Below are 27,444 nucleotides of genomic sequence, written 5' to 3' on the forward strand. Positions count from 1 at the left end.
GGGGGTGATTGGGATGAAGTTCAATCCTGGGTTAAAGTACCTATTTAACCAAAATTTCCTACCTGACCTACTCACTAAACAATTCACTAACAAGCAAATAAGTTACCTCCAGCTGCTAATAACTTCTTATCTTCCTCTTGTGTTATCATACCTCTTGGGTTATAAGCTAGTTGGGGCAGGACCCTTTTCTTTTTCTGTGTATATCTTGTATTTGTAATTTACACCACTTATTGTATAGTGCTGCGTATTAGGTCTTTTCTTACCTTCTCTATTTCCTTCAATGTAAATCCCTCACCTGGTGGTTTGGTTAGCTGACGAACATCAGCACCTAAAATACAAAGATAGAGAAGTAAGCATTAACCTAGCAAATGGGTAGCTACTGTGATGAATAATACACCCCGACTAATAAATCTCAAGAGGGGAGAGTAATCTTGGAGGCGAAGGTAGTTGCTTTCCATTAGAAACCAGGTTTTGGCACTCCATGTCATATGGGTATATGCAGTGTTCCCAGGCTCATGAGGGTGTGGGGCAGCGCAGAGTTTGCACTGTTGAGCAGGGTTCTGTAGCTACATTACTGTTTATGATAATCATGATATAATTAGCAGTCACTCTTCAAAGTGATCATGATAAAAAAACAAAAGTTTAATCCGACATTTCAGAACCACTCGGGGCCCCTTTTTCAAGGCAAGAACAATATCCTGACAAAAGATAGCAATTAAGCGAGCACAGCTGGTTGCATTTGGCATTCAGCTGCATTGTCTTGGATGCTAGTGCTATCATTTGCTGGGGAGTTTCTTTCACCTCATCACCTGGTGTTATTCTTGCCTTGAGAAAGCGTCCCTGAGTGGGTCTGAAATGTTGGATCAAACTCTGTTTATTAACATTTGTTGAGGAGTGTCTGCTAACCTCATAAGTTGTATTAAAGTTTGCAAACCACTTGCCAGTTAACAGCACCCAACCCCAGGCAGTAAACTGAATGTTGTGCGGAATCCTACTACCTTTATGATATACATCCAGAATACACTATTTTCATTTGGTTGGTTGGAGCATACTGTAGAAGAGGATGGAAATCCAGCACTTTTGGAAGTAACTGTCAAAAAGTTTTCTACATTGAGGATTTTAAAGCATTCATTTTTGCAATATTTTTTTATAAATTATAGGGGTTTTATGAAGCCCTGGGTGCTGACATGCATGTACTGTAACTTCCTGCTGCTGACACACATCAGCTGCTCAGTGTCTTTGGGGACACTCCCATTCCCGTGCTTTTTAATATTTGAGTGGCCCCTTAAGGCAAATATTCTCCTGTATGTTCAATGGGCGGTGCAGGAATGCTTTTGAACTGGGCATGTGTGAGTCCTGCACTGCACATACTTAGAAAAATGAAGGCTTGTGCACAAAAGAAAGAATGAGTGCAGAGCTCTTTGTGTCACTGGACATGTGCGGTACAGAACAAGCATATGTCCAGTTCAGAATCATTTTGTTTACCCTCTAGTGAACATCCAGGCAGCTGTGGGGGCTTAAAGGATACCCCAACTGAAATGTGACATAATGAGATAGACATGTGTATGTACAGTGCCTAGCACACAGATAACTATGCTGTGTTCCTTTTTTTATTTTTCTGCCTGAAAGAGTTAAATATAAGGTATGCAAGTGGCTGACTCAGTCCTGACTCAGACAGGAAGTGACTACAGTGTGACCCTCACTGATAAGAAATTCCAACTATAAAACACTTTCCTAGCAGAAAATGGCTTCTGAGAGCAAGAAAGAGGTAAAAAAGGGGAATTTCTTATCAGGGAGGGTCACACTGTAGTCACTTCCTGTCTGAGTCAGGACTGAGTCAGCCACTCACATACCTGATATTTAACTCTTTCAGGCAGAGAAAGAAAAAAAGGAACACAGCATAGTTATCTGTGTGCTAGGCACTGTACATACACATGTCTATCTCATTATGTCACATTTCAGTTGGGGTATCCTTTAAAGGTCTTGGAACAGAAAGGATGGTCAGCAGATAACGATTAAGACTAAATGGGTCCTAGGCAAGATAGCAGTTTTTACCAACCGCTGCTGGTCACCTGGCTTTTATTTAGTAAGATTTGGTAGGTGCTAGCGTCCACACCAGGCCCCTAGACTCTCTCCAGACCTTAGGCCAGGGGCATAGCAATAGGGGTTGCAGAGGTTGCGACTGCATTGGGGCCGTTGGGCCAGAGGGCCCCCCAGTATTAGCTCTCTATTGGTCCTGTGCTCATAATAATCACTTCTATAGATACTTTGGATAGTAGCAATCATTAACAAACTGACACTGTAGTTGCCATTGGCAGGTTTTGGTGTGCCATATTAATTGTTATGTATAGAGTGCTTGGGGGCCCTCATTGTACAACTTGCATCGGGGCCCACAGCTCTTTAGCTACGCCACTGCCTTAGGCAATTAGGGGATGATGGTAATGCTTAGTGATCAATTATTTTGCTGGTTGTTTACACTTACACTGAGCATTTTTACATCACTTTAGATAATATTTAGTTCAGTATCATAAATAAATAATTTCCAGAATCCCTGTAAAGCTGGGAGGATGATAAACCTGAAAGTGAATTGTAGATGCCAAGGTTAAGGCAGAGTCCAGACAATCATGACTGGGAACTGGCCAGGTGTTAATGTTGGGAAACAGCAGCTTCTGCCAATGATTAACCTGAGTACAAGGGTTCAAACCTAGCTCAATCCATGATTTACTAGTGCTCTTTTCAGTACACGGTGTATGAGGAATGCCTAAAATTCAGCACTAATACTTGGGAAAGGCATATTGCTGTGTTATGATACGGGTACATTTTCCAAAGATGTATCCAGTTTAGAACAATGCACTTGATGAACCTCACTCTATGATCTCTTTTGGATGCATGGTGGGGAAGACTGACCTCAATATTTTGTAGTTAAAATTTTAGAATCCTAGTGGTGTATGCAATAAATTGTTTTACCGCCTGATGAGTAGAGTGGAATGCAATACATATACAATGCATTACACTGTACCCATTATTTGGTAAATCTAACTGCACATAATTCTGCTTAATGCAGTTTATTGCATACACCCCCTAATCTCTACTGACCTGGAGACACAGGGCCACAAATGGTTCTCAAAATCTTTACATGTTTCCTGTCATTTCTATGGAAGCCAACCCGGTGTGGCCATTGAAAGAATGGTGTCCTGGACTTACTCCCAGCTTCTTTTGGTAGGAAATTAAATAACTTTTTTAAAACTGACAGTTTGGTGTGCATGGAAGGCAAAGCTAATACACCAAAAAACAAAGGCCAGGCCTCATATCACGGCATCCAAAGCTGGAGGTCAAATTTACTTTTTTGATCCACTCGGGGGAGGGGTGGGACAGACAGATACCTGAAAGAATTTTTGCAACTGTGCCACCCTTCCCACAACCTCCGATCAACAGGATCTAATAACTTGACCACCCCCAGAGTCCAACTAGAAACCTTTGGAGCCAGAGCCTTCATGCTGCCCTGATTCTTTGGAATGCTCTGTCACACCCAGTCAAGACAGCTCCAACCCTGGAGGTGTTTAGATCAAAACTGAAAAGCCACCTCTGTGGTCTGGCATTTATGATCACTAGTGATTAGCATGAATATGCAATTATGATGCAAAATCAAATAGCGAAATTATGGAGAATTTTTTTTTTACCGTAATTTCATTTGCAACTGTAATCAAGACCCGTAATTTCACAATTTTGTGTAAATTTCATGTAATTTAGTTAATAGCTAGCGTACATGCAATTATCACTAATAGTGCTACGTACATTAAGGGGAATAGTGGGAACAAGGCAGAAAAATAATTTTTCAAACAGACCTTGTAGTTTTTGAGAAAATCGGTTTTAGAAATGTAAAGGAAAAATGGTTTTAAACCATGTATTTGAGTTTACCAACATTATTCCATTGTATGTTTTAAATTGATTTGATCAAAAACAAAAAGGTATTTTTGAAAAATTATTTCTGACATGTTCTCACTATTCCTCTTAACATACGTAGCACTTTCGGGGGCTTTGCATGGCATGTATGGGGGCTTTGCTATTAATTAATTTTAAAAATCGGCACAATATTATGCAAAATTACGAATGCATTGCACAAAATCTATCGAATTTACAAATTGTAATTGTGTATGGCTGTGAAATTTTGCGTGAAGTTTTGCATAATTGTAATTAGCAGTGTCAGGAACCTTGTGTTGCCGCTTTCTGCCTGCTGGTGGCGGTATGGTTCAGGATTTTCAGGAACTTCTATTCTTCCACCAGCAGATGGCTCTGAGGACTTTGTATTGTCTTGAGCACCCGCCATCCACCAGCAGGGGGCCTATTAATGCTAGGACTTCAGTTCCCAGACTGCAGTTCCATATCTGGCCTCTGGTTGGCTTTGAGTGAACTCTTATTGCAATTACTCACCTCCAGCTGCACCCTGTGTTTATAATCTCATGGACTATTTAAGACTTGCCTCTTCCTCTTGCTAATCGCCAGAACTTCATTCATTATAGGTCTAAGTTCCTGGGCACTCCTGATTACCTGGTTCCTGATCCTTGTACCTTGTTCGCTGATCTGTTTACCTGTTGCTGAACCCTGCTTGTCCTGACTTTGCTTCTGTTATATCCTTTGTGCATTGTTTGTATTTGATTTACAGTTGCTGATCCTGATACTCTGTCTTGACCTTTCATTGCCTGCTCCTTGTGATACTGCAATTGATTGTATATACAGGTCCTTCTAAAAAAATTAGCATATTGTGATAAAGTTCATTATTTTCTGTAATGTACTGATAAACATTAGACTTTCATATATTTTAGATTCATTACACACAACTGAAGTAGTTCAAGCCTTTTATTGTTTTAATATTGATGATTTTGGCATACAGCTCATGAAAACCCAAAATTCCTATCTCAGAAAATTAGCATATTTCATCCGACCAATAAAAGAAAAGTGTTTTTAAAACAAAAAAAGTCAACCTTCAAATAATTATGTTCAGTTATGCACTCAATACTTGGTCGGGAATCCTTTTGAAGAAATGACTGCTTCAATGCGGCGTGGCATGGAGGCAATCAGCCTGTGGCACTGCTCAGGTGTTATGGAGGCCCAGGATGCTTCGATAGCGGCCTTAAGCTCATCCAGAGTGTTGGGTCTTGCGTCTCTCAACTTTCTCTTCACAATATCCCACAGATTCTCTATGGGGTTCAGGTCAGGAGAGTTGGCAGGCCAATTAAGCACAGTAATACCATGGTCAGTAAACCATTTACTAGTGGTTTTGGCACTGTGAGCAGGTGCCAGGTCGTGCTGAAAAATGAAATCTTCATCTCCATAAAGCTTTTCAGCAGATGGAAGCTTAAAGTGCTTCAAAATCTCCTGATAGCTAGCTGCATTGACCCTGCCCTTGATAAAACACAGTGGACCAACACCAGCAGCTGACATGGCACCCCAGACCATCACTGACTGTGGGTACTTGACACTGGACTTCAGGCATTTTGGCATTTCCCTCTCCCCAGTCTTCCTCCAGACTCTGGCACCTTGATTTCAGAATGACATGCAAAAGTTGCTTTCATCCGAAAAAAAAGTACTTTGGACCACTGAGCAACAGTCCAGTGCTGCTTCTCTGTAGCCCAGGTCAGGCGCTTCTGCCGCTGTTTCTGGTTCAAAAGTGGCTTGACCTGGGGAATGCGGCATCTGTAGCCCATTTCCTGCACACCCCTGTACACGGTGGCTCTAGATGTTTCTACTCCAGACTCAGTCCACTGCTTCCACAGGTCCCCCAAGGTCTGAAATCGTTCCTTCTCCACAATCTTCCTCAGGGTCCGGTCACCTCTTCTCGTTGTGCAGCGTTTTCTGCCACACTTTTTCCTTCCCACAGACTTCCCACTGAGGTGCCTTGATACAGCACTCTGGGAACAGCCTATTCGTTCAGAAATTTCTTTCTGTGTCCTACCCTCTTGCTTGAGGGTGTCAATGATGGCCTTCTGGACAGCAGTCAGGTCGGCAGTCTTACCCATGATTGCGGTTTTGAGTAATGAACCAGGCTGGGAGTTTTTAAAAGCCTCAGGAATCGTTTGCAGGTGTTTAGAGTTAATGAGTTGATTCAGATGATTAGGTTAATAGCTCGTTTAGAGAACTTTTTCATGATATGCTAATTTTTTGAGATAGGAATTTGGGGTTTTCATGAGCTGTATGCCAAAATCATCAATATTAAAACAATAAAAGGTTTGAACTACTTCAGTTGTGTGTAATGAATCTAAAGTATCTGAAGGTCTAATGTTTATCAGTACATTACAGAAAATAATGAACTTTATCGCAATATGCTAATTTTTTTTAGAAGGAACTGTATTATCCTGTGTATATCTGCTGTATATATTTAGTTAGTTAGATAGTCAGGGTGTTGTATATATTTGTCACTGCTTCCCGGGTTGTTTGTATATATTGTGTACTGTGCATAGGTTTGCATGATATTTGCATTTACGTTTGTATGTATGCATTTGCAATACACCTTTATTTTTGCACCTTATTCCCTGGTTCCAGTGTCTGTATACTGCAAACTGTGGTCAAACCCTGTTCCTCCGCTCAGGTTTGTGACAAGCAGATCACAATCATCACTAATGATCACATACCTTTTTCCCCTGGAACATATCACTGTCACTATGTACTGATCTGAGACAAGCTTATGAGCTATGGGTCCTATCATAGAAAAGTCCTTCAAAAATGTTTTGTTGGCATTGTTGTAAAATGCAACTGTAGGCAGACAAGAAAAATGCTTTGCTTTAACCTCTGTTATTATGCTTTGTGGTATACAGCTTTTGCAGGCTAAAATGATCATCTGTGATTGTTTCAGCAGACAATAGTCTGCTGCCAGGTAGAAATGGCTATACATATTTGGCCTGGCTGAAAGACATGCACTGCACTAGATTGCTAGGAGAAGGAAGAGGGAGAAAAAGCAGAAGGCAAACAGAAAAAAAAAAAATCAGCCGCAAATGTCCAGCCTAGGGGAGGAAGACACATCAGGCTGACCACCAATCATGATAGATCGACTTGACCGTCAAAAGTGTGACGTCTGTACATACTTTACCCTACCTGCTTATGAGTTCAGAACACCTCGGAAAAGGGTTTTATAAGGTAAAAACTTTGTGACATGAATTTTTCACTAGATTACAGCTATATAATTTTTTACTATAGGAAATAAAACATTTTCTTGCATTTTGATGAGGCCAGAAAAAATAAAATAATGTACATGACCATACTCTATCTATCTATCTATCTATCTATCTATCTATCTATCTATCTAATCTTTTCTGCTTACCTGTTCTCTGAGCAATATCGGCAGCTCTCTCACCCCAGATTCCATTGGTAGCAACAAGGACCACATCTCCTTTCTCCACCACATTGAAGATGGCTGCCTCCATAGCGCAATGTCCTGAGCCGCTCACAGCCAGGGTCAGAGTGTTCTGGGTCTGGAAGGCATACTGTATCCCTAGCTTGATGTCATCCATTATCTGCACAAAAGAATACAGCTTTAAAAATATACCAGCACCAGCAATTCTTAAAGAGTTGAGATTGTGAGATCCTATTAGGACACAGAGGCCTCTGTGTCCTTCTATAGTGCGTCCATCCCCCCCATCCCCCCCGGCCCTGCTGTCCCCATTAGAAAAAACGCCAGGCTAGCGACATGCAGATTGTCGCTAGCCTGTTATTTACCTCTGCCTGTCAATAACTGAGAATCCTGAAAGAAGAGATGGGCTACTTCAGAACTATCTGTCCCATCTGTCAGCTTTTCACTACCTACTGTAAGTGACAGTGACATAGGAAACAAGTCATTAATAGAGCATTTTACTTAGGAAAGAACATTTATTTGTCTATAGTTTAAATTTTACAATTTTGCAGTTATTTATGCATTAGAGTGAATGAAATACGGTAAGTGGTAACAAGGCAAGTTGTATCTCAGCTTTATGAAAAGCAACAGCTGCTAATTTCATTTACATTACAGCATATCTATTGCAGTATTAAAAACTGCTATTGGTGTTAGAAGTGGTTTATGACTTGAATAGCACCCGTTACTGCCTTTAAAATCCTTGAGGGATGGTCCAAAGCCTCAACTAGTATTGGTTGATAACTGGAGGCCTGAGATACGATACCAGGAGGTATGTAGTAAATAATAACTGAGCATCGCTTCCATTCACTGAATCCGCATAGTAGACAGTTATTGTAACAATTCCAGGAATTCTTTCTGTGTGGTTGAATAGTAGGTTTAGCTGAGAAATCAATAAATGACTTTAGAGTCTTTTATTCTAAATGCAATATAAATAATGAATATATACAGAAAATCATTAAAATCAACAATTATAGAGACAATAGTAGGGCAGTATAAAAATAAAAAGGGAAGAGGTAAATGAATACTTAAGTTCAGGTGAAAATGTCCTTATGGGTAAACACATTAAAGCGGACCCAAACCAAACATTTTTTTTTATTAAAAATATTTAGTTACACCACTCTGACACATACAAAGATAAATAAACACTCCTTCAAACCTATGATCATTTCAGTGCATGCTTTTCACTCTTTTTATATCTAGGGTTATACTGGGGGCAGCCATTAGCAATTCCTCCATTGCTGGACACCATCTACTCCACCAGTTTGCCGGAAAAATCCCGGCAATTTGAAAAGAAGGGAGGGGTTCCTCCAATAAATGTAAAATATTTTATATTTGTCATCATGCAGCTGAAAAAAGGCTGCTATTTATTATTATAATTTAGAAAATAGGTTTTAATTTCTGAAATATTGTATTTTTGATTTGGGTCCACTTTAAGTTCCTTTGTTTCCAGAGCAAAGTTCAAACAAGATGGCCGCTGGCTCAGTCCTCAAACCAGCAGCATGCTTTCGTAACGATGGAATATGGAGGACTGGGGAGGAGTCCCCATGGAGTTCTTTTGAATGACCCACATTTTTGGGTGGGGTCTCAGGATCAGCCCCTGGGCTGGACGGGGTGCAGTTACCCTTTTGGGTGGAACATTGGAGTCCACAAGAATGACATTTTCATATTTCCTCACACGCTCGTCGCACACAAATAACCGTCACAGATTCATAATCCTCAGAATATGACAATTCCTATGACATCGAACTTGGTTGTTGTCACGTGTTCTGGCACGAAGCAGCTGAATACCTCGGTGACTGGGTATGTCAGTGGCACCAATTTAATATTAAAATATTCACCAGATCCGGACCAGCAGAATGATATAATTTTCATACCTCTCATATAAATGGTATTCCTTAAACAAGTAAAAATCATATATCACATCTATATTCACTCTGCTCCCAGTGCAGCCAGCAGGTCTCAGTCATGCTGAGAGGAAGGCTTGTTTCAGCCCTGTACCAATACTACCAAATGGCTCTTTTCAGCTCAGCAATTCACTCCTGGGTGTCATTGGTTCCTTGAAGAAACTTCTTTTGAACAAGTTACTTAAACAAACATGCCTTATCAGAGAGCAAACTTGTCTCATGACAAGAGCTCTGCTAATCAGTTCCAAAAAAGGCAGAGACCCCAAGGCTTTAGGTCTGCTAGGACCTAAACATCCAATTTTGATCTGGCCCGTTAAAGAACAACCGTGCAGGAAACCGATTGTGATTGCGTTTTCTTTTCTCACGGCTCTTCCGTAACACTATATACATACACCACTTACGTTTCTTGAATAACATGCAGCATAATTAGTGCCTGTATATGCTGCGATGAGTAAATTCCAGTAATCCTAATGCACACTATCTGCATACGTTAAGATTAACGGTTTTAGTGAATCAACCCCATTGCTTGTAGTGACATTTGTCAGTTCCGCTTTTAGCTAAACATTCCTTTAATTACAACATTTTTATAAGACAATTGCACTTTATCTTACAATGACTTATTATGACAATTGCACTTTATCTTACAACCGTGCAGGAAACCGATTGTGATTGCGTTTTCTTTTCTCACGGCTCTTCCGTAACACTATATACATACACCACTTACGTTTCTTGAATAACATGCAGCATAATTAGTGCCTGTATATGCTGCGATGAGTAAATTCCAGTAATCCTAATGCACACTATCTGCATACGTTAAGATTAACGGTTTTAGTGAATCAACCCCATTGCTTGTAGTGACATTTGTCAGTTCCGCTTTTAGCTACCATTCCTTTAATTACAACATTTTTATAAGACAATTGCACTTTATCTTACAATGACTTAGTGACAGTGTGATTTTGCTGAGGATCTTTGTCGCTAAATCTTACTCTTATTGCTGCTTAAACCAAAACTAAAAATAGAAAGACTTGAGACAGGAGGTGGTGAATGATGAGGTTGTTGAAGCAACATGGGTTTAAAGAGGAATTTTAGCGAAAAGGGGGGAAAAATTCATCAAACATTGCAAACTGAGAAGTAAAAAAATAGAAGCGAGATTAAGAAATTATTGATATTCACCATGTAATTTGTTCATATTGTTTGATCCTCTGCCTCTAATACTTTTAGCCATGAACCCTGAACAAGCATGCAGCAGAGCAGATGTTTCTGACATTATTGTCTGATCTGACAAGATTAGCTACATGCTTGTTTCTGGTATTATTTTTGCAGTTATTATTACTAAATTGAATATTAGTATATTGAAAATACTATTTTTTAAAGACAGTTTTAACAGGAGAATGTCTTAAAACTGGCGGCTGCAATTTTAGATTTATGGTAAATGAGGCAAATGGTCAATATCTACCAAATATTGATTGTTTACCCATTTTACCACCTTGCACCAGTAGATATTAGACCATATTTCAGCAGAAGTATCTAGTACTGATTGAAGTGCTTCAGTGTTTGGATTGCTGGATGTAGTACATAGTGATGTAGGTGAACACCTCGCCTGCATAGTAGAACAGTTCGCCTGTGAACAGCAGTCTCTCATTAGTGCGCATGCCCTGGCCCGGACGCGTTCAGTAGTACGCATGCCCTGGCCCGGCAGTGCGTGTCCTTGATTGCGCGCCTGTGGTCGGACACGCTTTGTGCATGTGCGTGACGTCACAAAGCATGCCCGGCAACAGGCATGTAATCAAGGATGCACACCGCCGGGCCAGGGCATGCGTACTAATGAGAGACAGTGACCCGGAAGTAGTACAGGGCCATAGCTGTTCGCAGGCGAGCTGGTCGTCTACATCCTAGGTTCTCAACGTGTGGTACGCGTACCCCAGGGGGTACTTATGATGGTTCCAGGGGGTACTCGGGCTTGATATACTTAACCAAGAATAACAAATTTAGAGTTTTAGAAAATGATAAAACTTATTTAAACAATGCCAAATTAGTATTTTAGCTAATTAAAAGCAATAGTGAATGCTTGAAAATTGTTTAGAACCAAATCTCATGTACTACGATTAAATACATATTTGTCAAGGGGTACTTGTGATAATGTTTACTCTGCTAGGGGGTACTTGGTGAGTACAGGGTTTTATAAGGGGTACATACCAATAAAATGTTGAGAAACACTGGTCTACATCACTAGTAGTACAATAGTAGGCAGCTACCAGTCACGAACTGCTCCCACCTGTGGACAAGCCACGCTTTTAACAAAACATTTTATTGAACTTTTGCATATAAACAGCAAATATCACATTACATTATCTAGCATCAACTAATTACTGTTTGTCTCATAATCAATCCCTTAATCCTTAAAATAGTTAAGCCAGGGCGACCATATCCTCTCACATTTTGCAGAACAATTTCTCTGTATATAAGTGAGCTTGTACATTTGAAGGGCTGAGATAACCAACTTCACCCATTCCTGGTTTATCAAAGACTTTTCCTAAGAGCCTTACTCTGGATTCCCAGTACGCCCAAAGAGCAGGACAGGACCAGACCATATAAATAAAGACCAGCCACGCTTTTACTCGCTCAGTCAAATGGACATTGGTGATCATTGCTGCCAGCACCACATGTAAGAAATGACAGTACTGGGGCTGAGTATGAGAAATAATTCCTATGATCCTGTAACAATTTGTAGAAGATTAAAGGAGTCCGCAAACTTGTAAATTTACATCTTTCCCATGTTGACCTCTAAGGGTTGCCATACTTTGCTCAATTTTCTGCATCAATATCTGATCTGGCAGATAGCAATACTGCAACATGGCCACCCGACTAATTGTTTTGATCGATTTCCTTCTGAAATTCCTCAATAAATCCTAATAAATTTCAGTTTCAAAGGCTCGATTGGGTGCGCAGCAGTAACAGCGATCAATCTCTCAATGATCGATGGCCCCGGTGGACCTCTGTGTATGCATCCCTGTGGTGAGTTTGAGTGTTCACCTCCTACAGTGTCTAGACTGTTGCCATGATTGCCTGTACCACGCGGCACTGGTGCTGTACTGATGTCACTACATGCGCCAGTGTCACGTGGTACAGGCGCTTGTGGCGACAATTCAAAAAGACGTAGACACCGGAGGAGGCGAGGATTCATGCTGCCTGACTGGTGAGCCTTCCACACTTACCACGGGACCGGGACACATACATTAGGGTGGGGGGTGGGCGGCCCGGTAGGTGGCAGCATCGGGGATGATTTCATACTGAAATCTATTGGAAATCTGTCTGCCGTGTGTGGGCAATAGATTCCTCTCTGATTGAATCTGATCAATCTGATCTGCTGGCAGTTCTGAAGCAGCATGTTATTACCGCCACAAAACTGTAATTAAACCTTGAAGGGATTTAAAGTAACTGGGAGTCTTCCTTTAACCACTTGAGGACCCACCCTTTACCCCCCCTTAAGGACCAGCGCTGTTTGTTTGGATCTGTGCTGGGTGGGCTCTGCAGCCCCCAGCACAGATCCGCGGCCACACAGAGCGATCAGATCGCCCCCCTTTTTTCCCCACTAGGGGGATGATGTGCAGGGGGGGTCTGATCGCTCCTACCTGCAGGCATGTTGCGGGGGGGGCACCTCAAAGCCCCCCCGCGGCGACATTCTCCCCCCTCCCTCTCCTACCTGCTCCCAAGGGAGATCTGGGCTGCACAGGACGCTATCCGTCCTGTGCAGCCAGTGACAGGACGTCCCCTGTCACATGGCGGCGATCCCCGGCCGCTGATTGGCCGGGGATCGCCGATCTGCCTTACGGCGCTGCTGCGCAGCAGCGCCGTACAAATGTAAACAAAGCGGATTATTTCCGCTTGTGTTTACATTTAGCCTGCGAGCCGCCATCGGCGGCCCGCAGGCTATTCACGGAGCCCCCCGCCGTGAATTGACAGGAAGCAGCCGCTCGCACGAGCGGCTGCTTCCTGATTAATCAGCCTGCAGCTGGCGACGCAGTACTGCGTCGCTGGTCCTGCAGCTGCCACTTTGCCGACGCACGGTATAAGCGTGCGGTCGGCAAGTGGTTAAAAAAAAAGAAACCAGATACTTAACTAAGGAGAGGGAAGGCTCTGGCTCCTCTCCCAGTGTACTCGTTGCAGCGGCAGCTCCTCCGTTCAAATCCCCCACCACGGGGGACTTTGGAAGTCTTCGGGAGCCGAGTTCTCCTGAAGACAGGTGTCTCCATACTGCGCACGCGCGAGTACGCGATAGAGGGCACTCGCGCATGCGCAGTCTGGAGTGGCCCATCTTCAGGAGCTCTCGGGCTCCCGAAGACTTTGGAAACCTCCCTTCGGCGGCGGAAATGGCAGCATTTAACCAAATATATTGAATGCTGCTACGGGTGATCCTGCGCTGGAACAGGCACCGGGAGAGAAGGAAGGCTCATTAGGACCCAGAGCCTCCCCTCTCCTTAGGTAAGTATCTGTCTCTTTTTTCCCCACTAGGGGGATGATGTGCAGGGGGGGTCTGATCGCTCCTACCTGCAGGCATGTTGCGGGGGGGGCACCTCAAAGCCCCCCCGCGGCGACATTCTCCCCCCTCCCTCTCCTACCTGCTCCCCCGGGAGATCTGGGCTGCACAGGACGCTATCCGTCCTGTGCAGCCAGTGACAGGACGTCCCCTGTCACATGGCGGCGATCCCCGGCCGCTGATTGGCCGGGGATCGCCGATCTGCCTTACGGCGCTGCTGCGCAGCAGCGCCGTACAAATGTAAACAAAGCGGATTATTTCCGCTTGTGTTTACATTTAGCCTGCGAGCCGCCATCGGCGGCCCGCAGGCTATTCACGGAGCCCCCCGCCGTGAATTGACAGGAAGCAGCCGCTCGCACGAGCGGCTGCTTCCTGATTAATCAGCCTGCAGCTGGCGACGCAGTACTGCGTCGCTGGTCCTGCAGCTGCCACTTTGCCGACGCACGGTATAAGCGTGCGGTCGGCAAGTGGTTAAAAAAAAAGAAACCAGATACTTAACTAAGGAGAGGGAAGGCTCTGGCTCCTCTCCCAGTGTACTCGTTGCAGCGGCAGCTCCTCCGTTCAAATCCCCCACCACGGGGGACTTTGGAAGTCTTCGGGAGCCGAGTTCTCCTGAAGACAGGTGTCTCCATACTGCGCACGCGCGAGTACGCGATAGAGGGCACTCGCGCATGCGCAGTCTGGAGTGGCCCATCTTCAGGAGCTCTCGGGCTCCCGAAGACTTTGGAAACCTCCCTTCGGCGGCGGAAATGGCAGCATTTAACCAAATATATTGAATGCTGCTACGGGTGATCCTGCGCTGGAACAGGCACCGGGAGAGAAGGAAGGCTCATTAGGACCCAGAGCCTCCCCTCTCCTTAGGTAAGTATCTGTCTCTTTTTTTAATACGGTTACAAATTACTTTAATAATGACTGTGATTTTTCTAGAATTTGAGCTTTCATTGTTAAATATTATTAGTGGTGTCAGCTTAATTAAACAGAGTACAGAGTTCAGATGGTTGCCAGACACGCAGCACAGTTCAACAACCAACCAACACACCAGGCCAGAATATTAATAGATTGGCTGAGCAATTCTGCTTGCAGAGCTCTAAGGAGAGAATGGCTGGTGATCAAGTGGAAAATAAAAAACCCCTCCCGAGGTAAGTATTCATTTTGGGGGATTGAAAACCTCACGTTTGCATTCAGGATTTCATCTTTTTCTGCCCCTTGGTCAACTTTCTTGTGGCTCCCCTTCTCTGTGCAGCCCTCTCTTCCACTAGTAGGATCAGTGTACAGCATCCCCTTTCTCTCATGTATAGCTCAGTTCAGAGGCGCCTCTAGAGACCAGCTGTTAAACTAATTGCCTAGAGCGGCAGATTTATTGCAGGGCGCTTTGAGGGAAAAAAAAGTTTATTTTTCCTGTCCTTAGAGACTGAAAACTTAGGGAACGGAGATAAAAAATTCTAATTAAAGCCTCTACTGCTCAGCCTCAAATAAGGAATCTACAAACCTTTTGTCTACAACACTTTGTATGGCATTCCCTAATGTTAGTGTTATCTCAGGATCTAGAGTGTGTCTGTGTGACTCCTGTCCTGCCCGCCCCTCCTTATGACTTAAGAGGAGGATGGTGTCTTTGTGTGCATTCCAGAACGGACTAGCCAGGAGGAAGGAGGGAGATTTTTTCCCCAGGCTGCTGGTACAGTGTATAAGTCTGTGGTTTATGGAGATCCAACAATGTGAAGCACTAGGCTGGTTGAGGGAAATTTATGTACAATTTGATGGCAAGCTGGTAAATGTACACAGCATGATGCAGAAGAGAGGCTTGCCTCCTACAGTGTCCTTAGAAAAAAAACTGTCTGCTTTCTCACCATTGTAAAGACTGCATGTGGTCAGCTAGATAAGGTCATAGCTCCCAAATGTGCCTCTTTTGGAGGGACAGTCCCTTTTTGGGAGCCCTGTCACTCTGTCCCTCTTTCCTCCCCATGTGTCCCTCTTTCTATGTAAATATATATTATATATACTAAAAATGTGTTTGACTGTAAACTTTATTCCCATCCTTTACATTGATATATTACTAATTTTAAAATGTTAATATGAAGGAAAATGACCCAGGATAGAAAGGGCCAGTGTGGTTTGAATTATAAAACAACATATTTTTCTTATGAAGTCTGTATGGTATGCATGACTAGGGGTGTGACCGGGGAGTGATCAGGGGTGTGGCAGGGGCATAGCAGAAGTGTCCCTCATTTTTTCATCTCAAAAAGTTTGGAGGTATGTATTACACAGGTTGAAAAGATTTAGACAGTCCCTAGACTCCAGGAGGGCTGCTGCAGCCTTGTGTGAGAGACTGGCAGGACAAGAATCACATTACAGGCAATTCGCCTCTGTGTGATGTGGCTGCAATACAGATAAGCTCTCTGCTCCATCTCAGGCTATTCTCAGTCTCTCTCCACTCCTCCTCTCTCCCTTATTCACCCTTGCCCCCCCCCCCCCCCCCTTCCCCTAGTGCTGGCTGTCTTCTTGTCTTAAAGGAAAGCAAAATAAAAAGTGCTTTTCCTCCTCTCTCTGGATAGTGTAATCGTTAAGGGCTCTGCCTCTGGCACAGGCAACCTGGGTTAAAATCTCTGCGTCTTCCTACTCAGTAAGCCAGCACCTATTCAGTAGGAGACCTTGGGCAAGACTCCCTAACACTGCTACTGTCTACTGAGCGAGTCAGCACTGAGTCCGCCAGGAAAAAAATAATTATGAATGTTCCTTGTTACTCTCTACTTTTACCCCCCCCCCCCCCCCCCCCAATCTTACCCTTACAATTGAATCACCCAATCTTGTTATTAGTAACCCTAGCCTACAGCTGTCAACACATGCATTCATTTTTACAGACAGATTCTTTCAAAATGATCGAATCTGGCGATTATCAACCACCACATCGATCAGAATTTCAATCAATCCATGGCAAAAATGTACCAAAAGTACAGTACAATCAAGCAGTACATTTTTACAATTGGACACGGTGGTAAATACGATTATTTTCTGGTGAAAAGCTGCCGCATTGCGAATATTTTCATGGAGAGGGCGGGGTGGGGGTGGGGTGGGTGGGTGGGGGGGCTGGGGGTGCACAGGTTTCCTTGCCTGGAGTGACAAATTGGCCAGAGGTGCCCCTGGCTCAGTTGGTCAGTATCCCCCCCCCCCATTCCATGTACAGCCCCTCTTCTATGTGTGACATCCATGTACAACACCCCCTTTTTTCATGTCCGACTCCCTTAGATGGCACCTCTCCTCTTAAATGTGCTGCCCCCGATTGCAGTCTCCATTTTCCATTCGCAGCCAGTAGCTATCCACTCTTTGTTCTCATGCACTCATAGGCAACAGCAGCTCCACTAGGCCCAGAAATCCATCCTTGCATCTATAGCTTAGTAAGTAGACTGCCCAAATGTTTCCTGTTTTTTGGCAAGCAAGGCTTTTTTTTCACTTGTTAAAGTGCACCCAAGGCCTAATTAAGTACAAAAGTCACATACAGTACTTTCCTAAGGAGAGGGAAGCCTCTGGATATTTCTAATAAGGCTTCTCTCGGCTTGGTGCATTCCCCCGTTGCTTTTTGCGGCCCCTCCAAAGATTACTGACAATGTTGTTGGTAATCTGATTGGGGGCCGTGCTCCTCCTCTTGCAGCGTATGGCTGTACTGCACCTGTGCAGTAAGCCGGTTGCGGTCTTACCAAAAGAGGAGCAAGGCCCCCATCTGCAGGAGGGTCCTAGCGAGTGGAGAACCCTTAGGGAAGCCTCATTAGGATCCAGAGGCTTCTATCTCCTTAGCTAATTACCCAACAAGCTCAAGGTGAACCAGAATTTTTGTTTTTCCTCTCAGCTAAGTATGTGATTTTTGTACTTAACTAGGCCTCGGGTTCTTTTTTAATTTTGTTTGCATAACATGAAGCAGCATTACTTCTGTTTATCACAGCATCATTATGATCTTCAGATTATGAGGGGGCAAGGGACAAACATTGATTTTTTGTGAAGACTGCAGCCTGAAGCTCTGGAATATGTAGGTGTAGGTAGGAGATGTAGGAATATGTAGGTGGCAGCAGGTATCACTCTTATGCACAGACAGGGTCTGCCGCTTGTGCCTGCACAGGTACAAAGGAAGCATTTGTGTATGGAAACAGCTTTAATTTCTTTATGTTTTTTTTGTCTGCAGATGACTCAAGGTCTGAGTCATCCTTGTCTGCTGTGCAACTGCTGTTCTGTCAACTGCCGGATCTGATGCGGATCTTTCCCCCTAACCAGCACTGTCTGCAAGATGGGAAAAATCAACTATGAAAAAGGTGGAGAATACTCTTCAACATTTTATTGTTTTTATGATTTAATATTGCTCTAGGTCTTGTATGGCAGAGCACAGGGCACTGTCACATGGGGTTATTAGTGCCCTAGCTATTTTCTAAGCAGAAATGTTATGCATATGTTATAGACAGGGGCATAGCAATAATCATAGCAACCATAGCAGCTGCTAGAGGGCCATGTAGCATAGGGGGCCCAGGTGGTACTTAATGTATTCACCATTAACTTTCTTGAGTTTCTCCATCCTCTGACTTTGTCTCAGTGCCTATGAACTATGTGTAGCATTGATTGCATGAGAATGTACTGTAAATTGCCCAATAACTCATGTCCATCCGGTAGGAGCACGTGGTATTGCTTAAGAGTGCCTACACCTGAGGGTCCCATTTGCTATGGGGCCCCTCGATCTCTAGCTACACCACTGGTTATAGACCTATTTTGAAAAATGTTTAGCTCTACATATTGCAAGCATAAATTTCAGCTGCCTTTCCTCGTTGCATGAAAAATCAGCCATTCCAAGATGCCAGGAAGTGTCAGATAGGATTGTCAATATTCCAATCAGTTGACAATCAATGAAGAAGTGCAGGTGCTGAAAATAAGTAACAGTAGCCACGGCTCTGTGCAACTAATAACCCATACAGAAATGCTCCAAACATAGTTCTGTTGTCGTGGTTGCACAGACCCAGTAAATCATGCAAAAAGGCTCCAAGCAGAGTACTATGTTGTCATGGTTACAAAGATGTGCAATTTGAGCTTACTGACAATTGTGGAAATTCTGAGATGGCTGCAAATTGAAATAGAAAGTTGTGTTTAATAACATGCAATTACAGCAAGACTTTGGTCGAGCCATTGTTTAAGGCAATTTTATAATGAAAGTGGATTACCCCTTTAAACCAAGCCTGGAGTCTCTAAATTTGCACAAGAGGAAAATTCACCATTAGTGACTTTTCCCATATGGTGCTGTTGCTTTCAGTAGGCAGTAAAAATCTGACAGATTTTGGACTAGTCCATCTCCTCAAAGGGTATTCTCAGCATTTCCTTTATTCTTTAGAAAAAGCACTCTATGGAAAGGATCTATACGAGGATGCTGGCTGGTCCCCCCTACTTGCTTGCATGCTATTTTGGCAGTTGGATTGAGCAACTGCTGTCCCGTAAGTGCTTTTGAAAAGAAAAAAAAAACCTGGGAAAAATCTGACAGATCTGACAGGTTTATCTCCTTATGGGGATAAGGAGATAAAGCTGTCAGATCTGACAGATTTTTTACTTTCTACTGTAAGTGACAATGAGATAGTAAAAAAGCAATTTGTAGTGCATTTTATTCTGGAACAAAAAGCACATTTTATACTTACGGATACACATGTATTTTACAATCTTTTGTGATAATGGTCCTTTAATGTACCCTGCCATTCTCACTAATCTGTCCTTTTGTACTCCTGTGACTGTCTGATAATCACTAGGTGGGTCATATAAAGGTAAGTACTAGAATAGGGGAAATAGTAACGGGAAGCACTATGGTGGGTGGGAAAAAATAAAGAGCAACAAGATAAGGGGCAAGATAAATGATGGTGGGGTACGGCCAAACTAAGGTGGAAGAGGTTCCCCGACAGCTTTAGGAACCATGAACTGACCATTTTGAGGGGGCTTTCCATGGTTTCCATGGGGGGCTTAGATGCTTTCCTTGCATTGAAAGGAAACCATGGCTATAATTACGGTACTAGGTAATGCCCAGCAGTGTTGATCCATGGATATTATCTGATTGTCATCTGGGGTCAGGAGGGAATTTTTCACCTTAAAAGTTAATTGTTCCATACCTTGTGAGGTTTTTCACCTTCTTCTGGATCAACTGAAGTATGTAAGGCTAGTTTCGTACCATATTTTCTGGTGGAACATGATGGAAAGATGTCTTTTTCAACCCAACTATGTAGCTATGACACCTAATGTAAACTATCATTTTTTTGGTGTAAGTCTTTTGCAGATTCAGTGCATGACATGATAAAATAAACTCACATTTATAAAGTGGAATAATATATGAAAGAGCACTTGCACAAGATTACCTATCAGCCTCTGTAAAGATGCAGGCTGTACACAGATATTTGTGTGCTTTACACATTCAGCCAATTTCTAACAGCAGAATTGTGAAATGTTTGTCATAAGGGATTGTTGCTATAATAAACATTTCTTCTGGACCATTTAGTTTTATTTGTTAACTAATTGTTATAGGAGAGTATAATAACAGCTTTTACTTCATGTGTGCCCATCTATTTCCTGAGATCCCAGAATAATCCATTTGCATTTTTCCCATCTGTGTACAATTACTTTCATTTGTTGTGCAGCAGCCACTGATTTTATTTAGTTCACTGTCTAATTAAAGCTAATTAGGTTGTGTAGCTATACCTTCCCTACATGAGATCTTCAGTATGTGAACAGAAGCATTTGACATGGTTTTAGAGATGATTTACTAAAAGTGAGGGGCAACTAAAGGAACCTGTGCTAATACCAACATGCTGTCATTTGCATGTTGTGGACTGGATATTTGAACCTCACCACTAGGGATGATCAATGAGATGCAAATATTCCCGAGTTCATGCAGGATTTTGTAACTTTTCATGCAAATATATGCAGCTTGAAAATGGACCAATCAAGTCTAACTAAGGTTTCAATTGATTTGTTTATTTTCAAGCTGTATATATTTGCATAAAAATGTACATAATCCTTCATGAACTCAGAAATATTTGCATCTCATTAATCATCCCTACTCACCGCAAATACATCAGACTTTTTTCTGTGCTTTCCAACTAGACTGAGTAAAGGTGCGTACACACATGCGACTATAGTCGTTTGAAACGATCATTCCTCGATCGTTTCAAACGATGATCGTTTAAAAAAAAGCAGCCAACAACTATTAAGTCTAACGACGGATGAGCTAGATCGTTAAAAACGAACGATCTAGCTTGGCGGATTTTTTCCAACGACGAATGTTTGCAAAAGTAGTACATCGTTGTAAACGGTCGTTCGTACTAGGCTTGACAAGCGCATTTCGCTATTTCTCCGTGGAACTTTTTATTTTTATGCGCAAGCACAATAGTTGCTTTACGTGATGTAATGTTCGTTCTAACGATCAGATCGTTACACACTTTTAAAAATGAACTTTAATTAGGTCGTTCTTTTGTCAATTAAAAGTTCGTTCGTCGTTCACAACGAACGATCGTTGTCATATGTGTGTACGTAGCTTAAGGCCTCTTTCAGACAGGCAGCTAACAGGTAGAGATAGCCTGAACTTTTCACTAGTGGACAGTCCTCAGCAAATATCAGCTGTTAGCCCCCACATCGGACAGCAAATTCATGGCATGTTCGACCTACCCCCTGTACATCATCATTGAACTAAACTTTGACCCCTTACCTCACAGTCAGAAGACACATGCCAGCCAATCAGCTAGCACCTCCTCCTGGACCCCCTCATACACCTTAAAAAATACAGTTGCACCAGTTATTTTGGATTTAGTCTCTGGCTGCTGTAGTGAGAGGAAGGGAGAGAGCACATTGCTGCAGCAGATAGGGAATGTTAGCTAGGCCTGTTTTCTTGCTCCTCGCTGACTGACTTGCTGTGAAAGCACCCCAAATAGCCCTTTTGAGGGCTACTACATCGTTCTAGTTTTTTTTTGGGTGTGTGACACTCCACAGCCCCCTGACACCCAGAGCTGTGTGCACAGCACACTACTGCTATTGTTTGCCACATTAAGTTGCAGGCACAGTACTACTATAGGTAGTATATGCCTATAACTTCAGCCTAAACAAACATACTGTCATTACGTTACATTAGTTATATTAATTAAAATAGATAATATAATCTCTTACCCACCCTGTTTTAACCACTTAAGCCCACAGGGTTGTTTATTTTTTGCAACTGAGCAACTTTCACCTCCCATTCATTTGCCAATAACTTTATCACTACTCATCACAATGAATTGATCTATATCTTGTTTTTTTCTGCCACCTATTAGGCTTTCTTTGGGTGGAACATTTTGCTAAGAATTATTTTATTCTAAATCTATTTTAACAGGAATATTAAGAAAGAAATGGAAAAAAAATCATTATTTCTCAGTTTTTGGCCATCATAGTTTGAAATGAATACATGTTACCGTAATTAAAACCCATGTATTTTATTTGTCTATTTGTCCCGCTTATAACACCATTTAAATTATGTCCCTATTACAATGTATGGTGCCAATATTTTATTTGGAAATAAAGGTGTATTTTTTCAATTTGCATCCATCACTATTTACAAGCCCATAATTTTAAAAAGTATATTAATATACTCCTCTGACATGCTTTTTAAAAAGTTCAGACCCTTAGGTAACTATTTATGTGTTTTTTTTATTGTAATTTTTTTTATTTATTTTTTATTAAAAATTGTATTTGGGTAATTTTTGGTGTGGGGAAGTAAACAGCTATTTTTTTAAATGTAATTTAATGTATTTATTTGTTCAAAAATATATGTGGGTGTAGTTTACTATTTGGCCACAAGATGGCCACAGTCAAAAAAGTCCTGAAAGCATATGATGACGCTTCCAGGAACTAGAATGAAGACGGAAAACTTTTTTTTCAGAAATACCGCAGTCTCTCATGAGAGACCGTTGTTTTTTCTGCGGGGGACTTAGATCGGTGAATGAAAAGTATATTCCCATTCACTGATCGGCGGGCTAACTGCGAGCGGCGGGAGCACGCGCAATTGCGTTCACTGCACACTGGAATGTGCACAGCCTATCTGGACAAACATATTCGTCCAGATAGGCTTATGTGGTTAAAGGACAACTGAGGTGACATGTGACATGATGAAATAGACATATGTATGTATAGTGCCAGGCACACAAATAACTAGGCTGTGTTCCTTTTTTTTCTTTCTCTGCCTGAAAGAGTTAAACATTAGGTATGCAAGTGACAGTTTCTGTCTGGTTCGGGACTGGGTCTGACTATAGCATAACCCTAACTAACAAGTAATTACAGCCATAAAACACTTTCCTGTCAGTAAATGGCTTCTAAGAGGAGGAAAAATGGTCAATTCATAGATTTGAGCTCTAGAATACTTCAATAAAGGTGGCATTCAGGAGAGAAATGAAACAGTAAAAACTTAAAAACGAAATTTAAATATAAAATAAAACTTTGAGATATCTAGAAAAGTCATTTTTAGGAGAAGGAGGATGAATACAGTTATTTTTCTCATCGGTTTATCTTCACCTCGGATGACCTTTAACTATTGTAAAGTGTTACACAAATTTTGTATTTGATTGTCACATGTTGTAGCTGTTTTAAAGTAGAATTTTAATGTCCCAAAAAAAAAAAAAAGTCTGACAATCTAAAGGCTCCCATGCACTATTAGACTTTTACTAAGTCAAGGAAACACTCAATAGTTCTCTGATATCAGTCATTATACTGCTCATTGCAGCATAAAGCTAAATGGCCATCAGTCTTGCACTGCTCCCCTCCCCATACTTTGTGAAGTGAGGTGGCTCCGTCATACTTAGTCAAGGTTATTATTGATTAACTTTCAATTGATATTTTCATCAAGAATCAATTGAGATGAGGTTTTTTTTTTCATTTTCTTTTTTTTTTAATGCATGTTCATTTGATTCAGTGTATCGCCGGCGGCCGCATTGTGCTGTTTTTATAGTAATTAGGGCCGTAATTCGTATTATGGCCTATAGCAGCACCGACTGCGCCGAAACCTCAGGTGCTATTTTTAGTTGCTTCGTTCTGATCCTACTATTGTCAGTGCCTAATCTTTGCTCCAATCTGGAAGGTGGGAGTCGGTGACGAATTTGAGTAAATTCGGCCATGGCAGAATCGAAATCCGATATGCTGTGATCGTGATTTGGATTTGCATCAGAGCTCCGGATTCGACTCGGATTATAGCCGTGATTACATGTAGAATCCGTGTTCACGGATTTGACTTTAACGTTAATAGCAAAGCCCCTGCCCATGCATGCTACAATCGCCAAAATTGAATGGATTATAAAGGTGATCAGTGGCTACAACTTAAAAAAAAATTCAAAAATAACTTTTAGTTATTGAGAAAATCAATTTTAAAGTTTCAAATGAAAAAAGTATTTGTGATTAAAAACCTGCCGATTTTAGCGATTAATAGCAAAATCCCCTTACATGCTAGAAACACCAAATTTGCCAGATATGTTAAGAAGAACAAAAATAACAAGAGGGAATTTTTTTTTTCAAAAAGATCTTATAGTTTTTGAGAAAATCGATTTTTAGAGTTTCAAAGGAAGTTTCAAAGGAAAAAAGTATACATGTGAATGCGGTAAATACATTAACTCTCATTTACCGCATTTAAATGTATACTATTTTCCTTTGAAACTTTAAAATCGATTTTCTCAAAAACTATAAGGTATTTTTTTTTAATCCCCCCCCTTGTTCCCACTGTTCTACGTAACATATCCTGGTGTTTATAGCATGTAAGGGGATTTTGCTATTAACCGCTAAATTTGGCAGATTTTCAGGTAATAATCACGGCCGTAATCACGAGCTGGATTTGGAGCACGATCACAAGTCCATTCGGAGAAGCGATCAGGAATTCGGAATCTGACCTCGTGTTAAGGAAAAACAGCTCGTGATCACGGGTAAGCCGTGATCACGAGGCAATGAACAGCAACACTAATGGGAGTGAGGTCATGTGACAGCAAGGCCAATCCAGCATGCCAGGCTCACAGTCTCCTCAGTGGCAATGATAGAGTCAGCCCATACATAGTTGCAACTAATACTGCAGTTTTTAACTAAATTTCCACCCCAATTCATCATCACTTCCCTGGCATATATTGCACTGTGATCCATGCATGTTTAATGACACTTCAGACATACAACCTCTTTGTGTGTTTTAAACCCTTGAAGATGCTGGCTGGTATGTCTGCATGTTTAGCCTGTATGTCGCCTTAAGTTATATCCCACTGGTCAAGAGTTATAGAGTAAAAATTACACAATAAGCAAAGGAACGGATCTGATTTAAAGACATAAACCTTGTATAAGGGTATGTTGAAGAAACATTTTACAATCAACTTGTTAGAATTTCCCATTTATTCAACCAACACAATCATATAGAGAGGAACCCTTTTTTCGTTTCTTTTGTCAAGAAAAAATGAACGATTATCCCATTTTTACGATAAAAATCAAATCGGATATGTTGGAAAAAAATTAGATAGAAACGTATAAAAACTGAAATTTCTATTAGATCATTTGTTTCATATTTTCAGAAAAATTGATCATGAGTGTATGGTATGTAGGCTGGATTTTTCTGACAATTCAATTAAGCAGAAAAATTGATTTCTCTGATTGAACTAAAAATTTAAAATTGTAAAAATTGAATCATGTATGGCCACATCAAAGTGGTATGAAACCCAGCATTTCTTCTTTGCTCTAAAAGATTTTTTTACAGCATATTATATACTACTACCACCATTTTTTTACTAGAACAGCATTCAACTAGTTAAACACAGGACTTACAAGCTCCCTGCAGGGAAAGCTGGACGCATCCGATCTGGAGATAACATTATCTTGTGTTTACTTAATTGTATCAAGTGAGGAATGTAACATTCTCTCTGGCAATTCAGACACTCCAGAACACAGACAGATACGCAGAAAGCATTTCTGGGTACATTACAGTATGAATACACCAGTTATGAATAAAATGCAATGTCAGCTCTCAGAGCAAAAAAATTGTACTTTGGGAACTTGTAATTTCTAAATGAATAATAATACTTATGCACAAAAGAAAATATGATAACTGTATGGGATATAAAAAGTAGGAAAATATGTTTTTATTGAATATTATGTCAGAGTTTGATATCACTTTAAAGAGAAACTCCGACCAAGAATTAAACTTTAGCCCAATCAGTAGTTGATACCCTCTTTTACATGAGAAATCTATTCCTTTTCACAAACAGACCATCAGGGGGCGCTGTATGACTAATGTTGTGTAGAGATGTCGCAAACTGTTCGCCGAAGTTCGATTCGCCCCATAAAGCTCTATTGAGCAAAACTTTGACTCTCTATATCACAGCCAGCAGACACAGGAGACCAGAGTTCGAATCTTGTCTCTGTCTGTTCAGTAAGCCAGCACCTATTCAGTAGGAGACCTTTGGCAAGTCTTCCTAACACTGCTATCTTGTCTAATTTTTCTCTTGACAACTGTTGAACACAAAATACAAGGCCATGTCTGACTACATATCTGTGCTACTGCCTATATAGAATGTGCCCTACTGGCTGCAGCTCTGGTGCTTTAAGTCTGCCAGGAGAAAAGTGTGATATAAATGTTATTTGTCTTGTCTAATTTTTATCTTGCATTAAGCATAAATGGTACATGCTAGGCTACTTTCAGCTACTTTCAGCTACTTTCAGCTAGTAGTGTTGGTGGTACAATGGATATGTTAGTTGCCTACCATACACTGAGGCCTGGGTTCAAATCCCTATCATGGTATATAAGCTGGTTTTTGAAATACTGGAATTCCCTGGCAGATGAGACTCTCCTCCCTCCGGTAGGAGGGAATAGGTAGAAGGGTGGAGGGAGGAGGGAGGAGGGAGGAGGGCTAAAATAGGGGTCTGTGTGAAATCTAGATGTTAGCCTGGGACGTTTGATGTGTATTTCACTCAATCATGTCTGCCTCCAGGTATTAGAGCCTTTGAAACATGTTTTCCATCATTTTTCTAGGTGTCAGAATTTTTTCTTTTTTACAAAGTTCGCCTCCCCATTGAAGTGTATTGCGGTTCGCGAACTTTTTCGCGAACCGAACCTTTCGCGGAGGTTCGCGAACAGGGTTCGCGAACCGAAATTCGGAGGTTCGCGACATCTCTAATGTTGTGGTGAAACCCCTCCCACAAGAAACTCTTAGGACCGTGGTACTCTGGGCAGTTTCCTGTCTGTGAACCTTGCTGCATTGTGGGAAATAGCTGTTTACAGCTGTTTCCAACTGCCAAAAAAAGCATGCAGCAGCTACATCATCTGCCAACAGTAAAAATGTCACCATGTAATAAATGTCAGAATGTAAATCAGGGGTTTAAAAGATTTTACAATGGGCAAACACTGACTAAATTATTTATACATAATTATTGTAAAAATGAAGCCCTTTTTTTATTACATTATTTTTACTGGAGTTTCTCTTTAAGCCCTATTACACAAGCTATCCTACCTAATAAAAGCCCAGGAATTTGTATCCATGGGCCGTGTCCATGTCAAGCAAGTGCGAAGGTGCTGAGCTGCGGCCGATACCATGCATATGGGCGCCGGGAGGACATGTGCGCACGAGGACAGT

The 27,444-nt window shown here is 41.7% G+C and overlaps 1 protein-coding gene across 1 annotated transcript in view; it reads right to left on the minus strand.

The window, feature by feature from the left end:
- Nucleotides 1–27,444, minus strand: part of AGXT (alanine--glyoxylate aminotransferase) — a 77,259-nt gene that overhangs the window by 20,269 nt on the left and 29,546 nt on the right. The window contains exons 2-3 of the mRNA XM_068280646.1: nucleotides 7,316–7,508; nucleotides 264–328 (exon numbers count right to left, since the gene is read on the minus strand). Coding sequence (XP_068136747.1) covers nucleotides 264–328; nucleotides 7,316–7,508 — 258 coding nt within the window. The remainder of the gene's footprint in view (nucleotides 1–263; nucleotides 329–7,315; nucleotides 7,509–27,444) is intronic.

The sequence above is a fragment of the Hyperolius riggenbachi genome, chromosome 4, assembly GCF_040937935.1.
Source record: "Hyperolius riggenbachi isolate aHypRig1 chromosome 4, aHypRig1.pri, whole genome shotgun sequence".
NCBI lineage: Eukaryota > Metazoa > Chordata > Amphibia > Anura > Hyperoliidae > Hyperolius > Hyperolius riggenbachi.